At 49.1% G+C, this 12,325-nt stretch overlaps 4 protein-coding genes across 4 annotated transcripts; 1 reads left to right on the plus strand and 3 right to left on the minus strand.

Annotated features, from left to right (window-relative positions):
* Positions 1-3,525: 3,525 nt before the first annotated feature.
* Positions 3,526-3,753, minus strand: N7458_001513 (uncharacterized protein; the record flags this gene model as incomplete). The annotated part of the gene is made up of 1 exon (XM_056904896.1): positions 3,526-3,753. One exon carries the CDS (start codon positions 3,751-3,753, stop codon positions 3,526-3,528), a length of 228 nt encoding a protein of 75 aa, XP_056769003.1.
* Positions 3,754-4,293: 540 nt separating this feature from the next.
* N7458_001514 (fungal specific transcription factor domain-containing protein) lies at positions 4,294-5,115 on the minus strand (the record flags this gene model as incomplete). The annotated part of the gene is made up of 1 exon (XM_056904897.1): positions 4,294-5,115. The coding sequence occupies one exon, from the start codon at positions 5,113-5,115 to the stop codon at positions 4,294-4,296; it is 822 nt and encodes a 273-aa protein (XP_056769004.1).
* A 1,396-nt stretch (positions 5,116-6,511) lies between these two features.
* Positions 6,512-8,877, plus strand: N7458_001515 (alpha-galactosidase; the record flags this gene model as incomplete). The annotated part of the gene is made up of 3 exons (XM_056904898.1): positions 6,512-6,596; positions 6,655-7,261; positions 7,335-8,877. 3 exons carry the CDS (start codon positions 6,512-6,514, stop codon positions 8,875-8,877), a joined length of 2,235 nt encoding a protein of 744 aa, XP_056769005.1.
* Positions 8,878-10,943: 2,066 nt separating this feature from the next.
* Positions 10,944-11,516, minus strand: N7458_001516 (extracellular proline-rich protein; the record flags this gene model as incomplete). The annotated part of the gene is made up of 1 exon (XM_056904899.1): positions 10,944-11,516. The coding sequence occupies one exon, from the start codon at positions 11,514-11,516 to the stop codon at positions 10,944-10,946; it is 573 nt and encodes a 190-aa protein (XP_056769006.1).
* Positions 11,517-12,325: the final 809 nt, after the last annotated feature.

Below are 12,325 nucleotides of genomic sequence, written 5' to 3' on the forward strand. Positions count from 1 at the left end.
ATTCACGGTCAAATGAGTCGGCAATACCAACACCCCTTTCCACTCAGCCATCATTTTCATCAGAGTTCCACTCCGACCACCTTCCAGGGTTGGAAAATGGTTTCCGCTGAGGTTCCCCCGCATTGCGCCGGGCCGCGTTCGGGCGAAATCTCGCATGAATTCATTTTGGCTGACAGCTTGGCCGTTTCGCCGGCTTATCGTGGGACCTTGTCGCAGATAGTAGGTTCGAGGAAGCTCGTGGGTGTCCTCCAATAATTATCATTCCTCAGGTACGCCAGGCCAGGAGTCCGATGCTAGGTCTCGGCTTTCCACTTCTGGTTTATTACTCACTGAGCACCGCTGTTACCCTCTGATCCACTCCGTGAGACTGACATGAGCGCTCTAATTTGCTCCCTGGGCTCTGCTTATGTGCGTACCTAGCCGTCTGACTTCATAAGGCATCTTAATAGTCTAATGAAGAGATGGATTGGACTTCTTCAGTCTCGGTAAACCGTACCGAGCCGCGCACGAAACCCCCACGATCTAGGAGCGAATCCCCTAAGCAAGCGCGATGGGCTAGTCAGGACGAATTAGACAAACGACGGACCGAAGGAATGTGCTTACGATGTGGAAGATCCGAACACTTCATTGCGAAGTGCGCACTCCTACCAGCTCAGCCACCGGATGGTACCCGTATTCGTATTACTACTGGCTCGGGCAAGAAAGGCCGCGAGCGTACTACCAACGTGAAGCAGGCAAGGCCTATGAGTGATAGGGAATCAGTCGCTACGGTCTCTGATGACGAAGATGTGACTACAGAGGACGATTCGGGAAAAGAGTAGCCCCTGTTCTAAGCCACGAGCAGGAGCAAAAGGGGGTCGAAAAGCTACTGGAACATGAGACATTACCGTTTATAGTCGATGCTAGAGTGAATGGAATTCAATTTGCACAAGCTCTCGTCGATAGCGGTTGCCGCTGCTATGCAACGGTAAACGAATCTCTAGTTCATTGGCTCGATCGACCGCGCATTTCCATACGCCCACGAATCCTTGATGGAGTAGTGCCGAATCAATACCGAATCACCCACGTTACGCATTTTGATCTTGATATTCACGGCCACCAACAGAGCCGCGTATTCGCGTATATTATCGGACCACAAGACGATAGTATAATACTCGGGGACCCCTGGCTACGCGAAGTGAACGGACGATACTCAGCTAGGAAAGGATACCTAGACATCTTCACGAGGTCTGGGGAGCGGATGAGATGTTGGAACCGTGAAGATCGCACGATTAGGCCTATAGGAGTGAAAGCACTACGCGTCGTGCAGGCCGAGATTTCATCAATCCGGCAACTTATACGTAGCGTATCGAGCCGAGATCGCTTGCGAACGTTAGCCTATTTGGATTAACGGGCGCCCCGGCGACGTTCCAAAGGAATATCAATCAGACTCTACGAGAATTCTTAGACGACTTCGTGTCAGGTGGACGATATAATTATCTACTCTAATGGGTCGCTATCGGATCACCGGCGAAAGGTCGGCGAAGTGCTACAAAAACTAGTGGACGCGAGGCTACAATGCGATATTGCGGTCGGAGTTCGAACAGGATTCTGTGAAGTACCTCGGTTTTATTATCCAAGCCGGAAAGGGTATCCAAATCGATCCAAAGAAGGTAGAAGATATCAGAGTATGGGAGACGCCCAAATCTATACGGGAAGTGAAAGTTTGAATAATAGACATCGTTCTCAGCCAGGACAGTAATCGAAGTAAGAGATACAAGACCCCAAAATTTTAAAGAAAGGTGGTAGTAATGAATGAAAGGAAAGAGGATTGGAAGAATAATTAATGCACTCGGAATATTTGTCTTAGTCCTCAGTGGTATAGACAGACATAGACAGCACGACTAAAGCGGAGAGAGACTCTTTATATACGTTTTTTTCAGGGATATGGATATCTGGCGATCGTTGAAGGGCCTTCCATTTTTATAGTGAGCGGCTACAAACGGAAAAAAAAAGAAGATCACATTGTACGCCACACATCACTACCTCTCCTGAGCACCCTGAGTGCTCGTGGAGCGCTCTTGGAGCGCACCGGTCGTAGTCCAAGAGTACTCTGGGAGTGCTCTTGGGGCTTTTCCCGGAGTACTCCGGGAGCACGTTGAACCACCTGGGTAGATAAAATCACATGGACGGTTTATGACTAAGGCTCTGGTAAAAAAGACGCCTAAAATGGCGACAAAGCTAGACATTTTCGGCCTCGATTTTACTGTCACTTAGCGTTGGGGTGTAATCTGAACTACAGGTTTGTGCGAGTTCGATACAGACGGATCCTGATTACAGCTCCTAACGGAGTGATCGGTTCAGGAACCATATTGAAGCCACTGAGAGAGACTGAGAATGGTTTTAATGAAGTATAAGAAACTCCATTTATACATAGATTCGACATTCAATCAATTAAAGAAGAATACTCATTCCCCTTGGGAGGTGAGAAAATGATGCAGCTTGTTGCCTGCATGGAAAGTGAACGAAAGTAAGTGAAAGAGAATGAAAGTAAGTGAAAGCGAATCAAACTGAGTGTTATAGAGAAGCAGAGTTAACCCATGGCTCAGGGACTTGAATCTACCTCCGTCCCACAAAAGCCTTGGTGATTCTAAGTTGAAGGAATGGCACCCCTGATCCGCCTTAAACGGTTATCCATTTACCCATCCAGGTTCTTGTGATTTGCTTGGCTTCGTCGACAAGACCCATCTCTGTCATAAAGTTAGAAGCGAGCAATAGCAAGATGACGATGGAAGGTTACTGTACCTAGTAGAAGTTGAACAGTTCCACGAACGGCAGACTCAAGACCGGAAGCGACTATATCGTGTTAATTTCTAAGTATGAAAGACACCTTCGACGGATCAACTTACTCCATGAATGGGTGTATGAAGTATGCTCGCCGATGAAAATTGTCTGTCAGGCGTTAGTAAGTATATCATAAGGGTGAATTGAATTCGCGGGGAAAACCTACGTTCTTCTCGGTGTTGAAGTAGGAGGGAATGTATAACTTGTGCTGGTCAACACTGGGGAAAGCCCAAGAGCCTCCCGCATTAGATTCATCCTCCAACCAACACTGACGGTTGAACCTTCCGGTGTATTGCTCGTAGACAATGTCGCCGTGAAGTTTAGCGAAAGCGTCCAGCACATATTGCGCATGTTCTTTCTCTGGTGTAGATATCCAGCGGTAGCCATAATCATCTTGGTTGTAACTGCCAAGAATAACCGCAGGACCTGTACCGTTAACATTAAAGCCGGGATAGCAAACACTTCCGATTCCAGGAACGTCTGTCTTGGTGTTGCAACTGCCAAAGATAGGGCGTTCCAGGTGCTCCCAGAATCTTGTCTTGAATTCCAATGCGACCTAACACACTGAGTCAGCACTGTCTCATTCAAGAAGAGTAAGTTGGCAACTCACCTTGCAGGCCGACTGGTAGCCTAGGTCGGCAATGGCGTGCGAAAGTGTTGTAGATTAGTCTGTTCCTCGTGATCAGCACTGTATTCATACGCCTAATCGGGGAAAGTACCTGGAAGTTGCCATTTCCGGGTAACTGTGAATGCGACAGCGACGAGGGCGTAGTCGTAAGTGACGCTTTCGAATTCACGGTCGGTGAACTTGTTCTTCCAAGAGACTCGAACCTTCTTGTCACATTCATCATACTCAAGCTTCTCAATCTTCCGGTTATACTTGAGGTCATCTTTGACCAGTGGCTTGAAAGCATTGGGAAGTCGACTCATTCCTAGTAGCAGGGTTAGTTACGCCGGGCGATCAATATTTTAGTGCAATCTAACCTTTGTCAATCGTCCTCCACACTGCGGATGAGAAAAAGAGATTGTCGTATCTAGGAATATTTAGTATAAGTTGCCAGATCATTATGTAAACGGAGACTGTATACTTACAGGCTGACCCAGAAAGGAGTAGCAGCTGTTATACTTTTGTCTATTTTTTATATGTTTATGTGATTGATATCTTTAACTTGTTGCAGGCTTTTGCTAATTTTCGAAGATTTTTTTGGGTTTTAAGTTCAAGCGATTGGAAGCATAAGTCGGCAACCGGGGGCATTCGGAAGTCACACATATCAAGGTCGCCGTCGCTCCAGCAGTTGACGAAGTAAAGCATGGCCGTACACAGAACCCAAAACGCAAAGGCAAAATATTTCGACCGGAAGTAGCCGAGATTAGGCTTTGGTGTCTGAAGGTATCACAAACAGGATCACATAAGGGAACTTAAAGGCGAAGGATTCTGTACAGCAGGTTGTCCCACTAGGGTGGAAGCCCCTACACGGTAGTGATACCCAATTCCGCGAGTGACCACCGACCTCCATCGCCAGAATGAGAGCTTTTATCCGTAACAGGACTCGCAAACTCCACCAAGAATCGTACCATCCATTGATCCATGCAGAAACTTGTACCTGCCGACTCTCTGCACGCTTTGTGAAATGCCATAAGTCGATCCATGCAGACGTCCATGGTTGCCCATAGGGCGCAGAGTTCCGTCAGTATACAAAAGTTCTTCTCCAGCCTCGCTTTTGCAAGAGCGAGATTTGTATCATTTGATTCAAATAAAAGGCTGTGAATCTGGATTGTTGACGCGATGACGAGCACATGACCTACCATATTATATTTCACATCACAGTTAGGTACTGTCTCCGATGAGTAGACAATATCGCATAATCTACCAGCGTGGTCCTTGCACTTATTGGCATAGTGCCGGCTGCGCGGAGTGGTCGACTGTGAGTCTTCGTGAAGAAAGCGGTAGAAAAGCATTTGTCCGAAGTGATAGTATCCCAGGTAGATTGCCAAAAACACACGACCGAGCCCCAGGGCAGCAAACCGTTCCAAGTTCTCGCGAGTATCACGTATATGGTCCGGTAGCTCATCAAGCCATCGGTCAAGCTGGGAGGAAAGATATTCCAAGTCGGTGAAGATAGCAACGGAATTGAGCTGGGACTCAGCGACTCGAATGTTGAAATCGTTGATTTGTTGCAAAATATGATTCAGGCGGACCATCTCAGCAAGGAGGGACGACTTTCTAGCCGTTTGAATGGTATTGTTGAAGCCGTTCTCGCGGCTCATGCCTAGAAAGACAACTTCGTCCATAGGTAACGGGACACCATCCCTTGGGGCGAGTAGCCTGGGTACTCGCACGCCAGCTGACGACCAAACATCTATCATGCACAAACTCCACCACGCTACCCAATGTAGAAAGTTAGTACCCGGGAGAAACCAAAAAAAAAAAAAATACTCAGTGCTGACAGGAAACACACTTCGAATATTAACCTCTTGCTCGACTCGACTCTCAGTCTTGCAGTTTGGAAGGTCTAACAGCTGGGCCATTCGGCCGGCAAGGGCGTAGTATACATTTTCAGTGGCCGAATTCCCCTCCGTGATTGCAATTGCACCGAGCAAGACACATGCTTGAATTGTTGTCAAGGAGATTTGATTCCAATCGAGTAGGCTCGTGCACTCCTTTGCGTAGGCCTTCCCCCTTAGACGAGGATCCGTGTTGCGAAAAGCTGTGTTTTTGGAGAATCTAAGATAGACGGATCTCATGAGCACGATCGAGATGAGGAAATGGCTGCATTGTTCACCTTGCGGAAAGGGCCATCATGCCATATAGCAAAATTCGGGGTGCCTTCCCTCGAGCCATGTCTTTTTCGAAACTTGGCTGATGGAAGAGCGTGTGAAATTGATCATGCACATAGTTAAAGTAGAGCCGTACCAATTCTGCACACAGAGATTGGTCTGGGGACTGGATGCTCTGTATTCCTTCTTTGTGAGAAATGGATAGCCCGCTCGTGGGCCCATCAGAAGAGGGCGATAGTCCATGCTCCACATCATGGGCATTTCCCACGGAAGGTGCGATTGAACACCGAAGCCGTCGAGCAATGCAGAACGTGCAGGGAGACCCTGATGCACGGATCTCGCATCTCCTCCGGCGTTCACTAAGGGTCTACCGGTTAAAAGGCCGTGCTAAACAAGGTGGGCAATGCCGAGAAAGGGGAACGGCATCGTATGACTTACCGGCAAGCTGCGCATGCCTTGGCCTTCCTCATCCTGGCGTAGTTTCTGGAGGAAGGTCTCTGTACATGGCCCAGAAATGCGGCGGGGGTTGCTACTTCCCCGAGGTTCTTGGCAAAATCGACGTCGTGGCGGGATCGGCGAGACTCCGGCCAATCGCACCCCGGAAAACCCGCCGCTAACCAGCTCCGCTCAGTCAACGCGATGCTTTGTCCTTCGAACTTTCTCCGCAACGTCGAACTGCACCTGCAGACCCCGCCTCAGAGGAAATCCGAAATTATGACCTACACTCGAGCTGTGCAAAGTGCCAACATTTTGCCGATTTTGCCGGCATCGGGTTGGCACGACTCCACCGCATTCTCCGAGGGGGCAAACATAAAAGAGCATGGAGAGTCTTCACGAGTCCCTTCTTTGCTTTTTCTACAAACATCACACATTGCCCCTGTCTCCGGTCGTGGCGAGAATGAGTCACATCATGCAAAAAACGATCGCGACCGCGAGCTTGATAGCCCTGTTCGGCTCAACGTCGACAGTGGCAGCTCAAGGCTCTTCTTCAAATGGTCAGTTTGCTATCCTGAGTATTCTTGCCAAGAACCTCTACTCATATCCCTTCTCCAGCGGTTGTCGTGGATGGCACCACCTTTGCCCTCAATGGTGACAACTTTTCGTACCGTTTTCATGTTCATAACGAGACCGGTGATCTTTGGTCAGACCACTTCGGTGCCAGCGTGACAGGAGACATTCCCTTTGAGAATGTACCCGCGGTGAACGGCTGGGTTGGGATGCCTGGTCGAGTCCGTCGGGAGTTTCCTGACCAAGGTCGAGGCGACTTCCGTATTCCTGCCATTCGCATCCGGCAGTCTAAAGGCTATACGGTCTCTGACCTACAGTACCAATCGTACGATGTGATTCAGGGCAAGCCGGAACTGCCAGGACTACCTGCCACCTTCGGTACAGACAAAGATGTGACCACCTTGGTCGTTCATCTTTATGATAACTATAGTGCTGTGGCAGCGGATTTGTCGTATTCCGTATTCCCCAAGTACGACGCAATCGTCCGCAGTGTGAACGTCACAAATAAAGGCGAAGGAAATATTACGATCGAAGCGCTGGCCAGCATGAGTGTCGATTTCCCTTATCAAGATTTGGACATGATCAGCTTGAGGGGCGACTGGGCCTGGGAAGCCCACCGTGAACGGCGGAGAGTGGAGTACGGAATGCAAGGGTAAGTCCAGAATTCATCCGATATCCCTACCAGGAGGTATTCAGGGTTAACACACTCTTTGTACTGGTTTTAGCTTCGGTAGCTCTACAGGATACTCGTCGCACCTTCACAACCCTTTCCTTGCGCTCGTGGATCCAACTGCCACTGAATCCAGTGGCGAGGCCTGGGGGTTCTCGCTAGTGTATACCGGTTCGTTCTCAGTTGATGTGGAAAAAGGCTCCCAGGGATTCACCCGTGCTCTCCTTGGACTCAATCCGAATCAACTCTCATGGAACCTCGGGCCAGGCGAAACACTGACGACGCCAGAATGTGCCTCTGTCTATTCCAAGAATGGCGTGGGTGGCATGTCTCGTTTGTTCCACGGACTGTATCGAAACCATCTTATCAAGAGCAAATTCGCTATGAAAGATCGCCCCGTACTTCTCAACAGCTGGGAAGGTCTTGGTTTCAACTACAACGAAAGCACTATCTATAATCTTGCTCAAGAATCGGCGGACTTAGGGATCAAACTCTTTGTGCTGGATGATGGATGGTTCGGTGACAAGTATCCTCGTCTGTCTGATAATGCCGGTCTAGGAGACTGGGTACCTAATCCTGACCGGTTTCCCGACGGCCTGGATCAGGCAGTCACCAGCATCACGGCTTTGAAAGCTGCAAACGCCTCGACAAACTTGCGCTTTGGTCTTTGGTTTGAGCCCGAGATGGTCAATCCTAATTCCAGCCTCTATCGCGAGCACCCTGACTGGGCCCTTCATGCGGGAGCCTACCCTCGCACGGAACGACGCAATCAGCTAGTTTTGAATGTAGCCCTTCCCCAGGTGCAAGACTTTATCATCAAGTCAGTGTCGAACATTCTCAGCAGCGCTGATATAACCTATGTCAAGTGGGACAACAATCGAGGTATGCACGAAATGCCCTCGCCGTCCACCGACCACGAGTATATGCTGGGAGTGTATCGAGTATTCAACAACTTGACTACTCAATTCCCCGATGTCCTATGGGAAGGCTGCGCTTCTGGAGGTGGTCGCTTTGATCCTGGTGTACTTCAGTACTTCCCCCAGATTTGGACCTCTGATGATACCGATGCTGTTGAGCGCATCACCATTCAGATGGGAACATCACTCGTATATCCCCCAAGCGCGATGGGTGCTCACTTGTCTGCTGTCCCGAACCAACAGACTGGTAGGTCCTTACCTGTTGCGTTCCGCGGGCACGTCGCTATGATGGGAGGTTCATTCGGCTTGGAACTGGACCCTGCGGAAATCCCCGAAGACGACAAGGCTGCTCTCCCTGATCTCATCGTACTCGCTGAGAAGGTCAACCCTATCATCTTGACCGGAGATATGTACCGATTGAGTCTGCCGGAAGACTCAAACTGGCCCGCCGTTCAGTTCATCTCTCAGGATGCGTCACAGGCCGTGCTTTTCTACTTCCAGATTAATCCCAACATCAACCATGCGCTTCCCTGGATCAAGCTGCAAGGACTGGATGCCACTGCTATGTACAGCATCGACGGTAACGCTACCTATTCGGGGTCGGCTTTGATGAATGTTGGTTTGCAGTTTGTGTTTGACACAGATTATGGTAGTCAAGTGGTCTTCCTTGAGAAGCAGTGAAGTCAAGGTTGCATGGATTTACATTATTGTCGTGCTACATAGATCTGCTGAGGCAGCCAGGCTCATGAATTATAGATGATGTCAGTCAACCCTTATCTTGAAGAGAGTTCAAACATACAATTGGTACCAGTAGATATGGCTAGAATGATCAAGAGGATCTGTGAGCCCTTGTGCAATTCCCCTGACATGATTGCTAGCCTCTATCGAGATGATGGCCATCTGACCACTACCAGAAATTTCCATAGCAGACCTACGTTTTTCTCGTCGTTTGCTTGCTCTTTGTCCTGTGTCTACATAAAACCATCCTGCTTCTCCGCCGGATTTGTTTGTTTCTTCTCGCTCCCTATATCCAAGATGGCGTCGCTAACGCCTATACCCTCGAGACTTTTCCTTCTATTATATACTCCCTTACTCATTATTGCCCTCGGGCATCATTGATTGCAAACATATTCACAGGTCGGAGAATGGACTTGCTGCACAACTTGTGCCCAGTCTGCCAGAGCCCGCGGCCCGAATACAATAAGACTGAATCGCTGAAGTCAGAGATCCTGGCAGTCTCGAACCATATGGCATGTCCCTCAAACTAGATCAGGATTATAAGCCAGTCGTACCAGACCAAATACAAGACTGAATGATTGGAGAGAGTACCAAGAACCTTTTATCAGCGCTGACACAAGTGGACAACTAACGAACGGCGAGAGTCAACCCTCTTCTGAGTTTGCTTTTCTGACTCACGTGTGTCCGTCATTTTCTCACTCTTCTTCACATCCTGTGAGCTGAATATGCATGAAAGCCCAGTCCATCAACCCGCTTACCTGGCGGGGCTTATAGACACGGGATTGGAACATGAGGCACGCTTGGCTCAAAGTGATGAGGTACTGCTTCGCCGGGGTTTTGTTGGCGACGCCAAAGTCCACCCCACAGGTGAGCAACGAGAGAGAGATGATCATATGCCAAGGCAGCCTTGCGCCGATTACCAGATTCCTGTGGAAGAGTCCGCAGCAAACGACGGTCACCTCCTATCTTACCAACCCCCGATCTAAAGCTTGGAATGGAATGGCAACTCCCATGGTGACACACCATCTCACCACAAAGCCACCGAAGCCTCTTAAGGGATCATCCGACACTTTGGATAGCTGACCTTCTTCACATGTTGTATTTGAAGACACAGCCGGGAATAGAGGAACGCTTTGCTGCTTCTAGCCGTATTATATGCGAGAAAAGAACTTGAAGCAGATATTCCAGCCATTAGGCTGTCCCTTCTAGTACGTGGTGCGCCCGAATTCAAAAGGAAACCTCTTTCCAGAATCGGCGTGGGAAACAAGCAATCTAGCTACGGTTATACGTATAAAGAGGGCGATTCACATAAGGTCCGAAATTGGCCAAAAAGGATCCCAGTCTCACGGCACAGGCCCGCGCTCCTTACCTCACCTATTCGGAAAGTCAGGTTCCCATGGTTCAGAATTTGTGTGACGCAGCGACGGCTTTTGACCACACGAACTAGCTACAATAGGCCCGAGAACGAGCTGAAATTCACTATTTGGGACTTACCATACACATAGGGTACGGCTGCAGGAGAGGACAAGTAGATGGTAGTCCTTCTGCAGCACAACTGTGGCTTCTGGTGCAAGAAATCGCTGTTACCATTGGCTCACAAAGCCTTGGAGGCCTAGGCTTTATAGTGGATGTGGATCCGTGGTATTTTCCTGGTTGGGTGGCCTGCCAGAAACAGACACGTTCACATAGAATTTACGATAGGTTTCTCAAAGACAAGTGCTTGCCTAACTCTACGGATTCTCTCAGTTCCCCATTGAATCCTAATATGGCAGACACAGACAGGTCAAACGGAAAAGAAAGTACAACCAGACTGAATTTAAAGTAGTTTATGTATAATCAGACCTGGATTCCAGCCCTCAAAAACGAGTCGTGTCTAGCAGTGCGTAAATGTAACTCCTTGTAAGTCATTTCCTAAGTCAAAGAACACACCGCTTAGCCCAAGCCTCCTTTTGCTAAGGTCATAAGCAGCTCAGCTGCATAGCTCACAATATCTGGCTTGTTTCTCTAACTTAAGAATCTCCAGCCGCAGAGGACGGAGTAGGGAATGCTGATGAAGAGCTTCCACTGGTGATAGTGGAAAATCTGACTCCTCCCTGCCCACCAGGGAAGCGCATTCCAGAAGATGGTGTTGGCTGTCCAGAAGGAGTCGACCAAGCTGATGCACTAGGATTTCCACCGGGGACATAGATTGATGATTGTGTTGCGAGCCAAGATGAATAGACTACCAATTCTGCTGACCAGATATTATCTACGTCATCCTGAAGCTGTTCTTGAGATGCTCCATTCGCCATGTCATCGTAGAGCTTCTGCTGGGCTTGTCTGATGGAATCTGGCACATCGGAAGGTGCACCAGACCCAGAGTCGCCAATGGCACTAGGTGTTGGGATTGGTCGACGGCTAGGTTGGGGAGTCCAGACTGGAGTAAAGCTTGGTGTAAGGCTGGGTGCTGTGCCTGGTTCGGTGAGATCGATGGTCATTGTTGGAAGGTCTCTTTGCCGTTGACGGTTGGGAGCATTGTGTCGGCCTGGCAAGGCGAGTGCGCAACCCACAAGTCCCAAGGCAGCCAGAGCAGTGAATCGCATATTGGATAGATATTTTGAGGAACCAATAGCTAAAGAGTGTCCTCCTTTGATGTTGATTGAACAGCTTGTTCCGAGAGTTGCAAGTATTTCAGGCCGCGAAGGATGTTGATAAAAGGTTATGGTTCACACAGTTGACTTACAATACGTGCAGACCACTGGACATTATTATACTCAGAGAGTACAAAGGGGCCAATTGTTCAGGAATCATGGTGGTGGAGCCTATGATCTCAAGCCTTTAGCCAAGAAGGTATACAGCGCCGATCCCTCGGGCGGGCCGTCGTATAGTTGCAAGGATGCTGCTGGGGCGATAGCCCGGTCAAGCGTTAATCGAGCAAGTATCAACATCCAAGCTGAAATATTGGGGCCAATCTCTGTAAGCAGATAATTCAAGTCAGCAATTTGCGCTTCTTATTCGTCTTGCAGATACGTTGGGTGTACGCGTACAGGGTCGCAGTCAATCTTCGAGGCCCCCGGAGGGGCTGGCCCCCAACTAGCCGAGCCACGAATCGATGCAGCTATTTTTGTTATACGGGAATGCAATCGTACTCCCCCACGTTGAGGCTGTCTATGTGGAGTTTCTCAACCGAATTCGCAGGACAGGGAGTTATACGATTCAGAAGACAGATTTTTGTCTCTTTTCGTAAGCTCTCAGCGCTGCAGATATCATCGCATTCAGGATCAAGACCCTTGGACCCCCGCCACGGAAGTCTTGTTTTTGCTACTCGGCGCAATCCTGCACGGGGGCCAGCATCAGATAGAGCTACGTCAAATGGGTCCATTAATGCGAAGTTGTGACGTGCACATGTCAT

This window comes from Penicillium daleae (assembly GCF_028827525.1).
Source record: "Penicillium daleae strain IBT 16125 chromosome Unknown utg000002l_segment0_segment0, whole genome shotgun sequence".
NCBI lineage: Eukaryota > Fungi > Ascomycota > Eurotiomycetes > Eurotiales > Aspergillaceae > Penicillium > Penicillium daleae.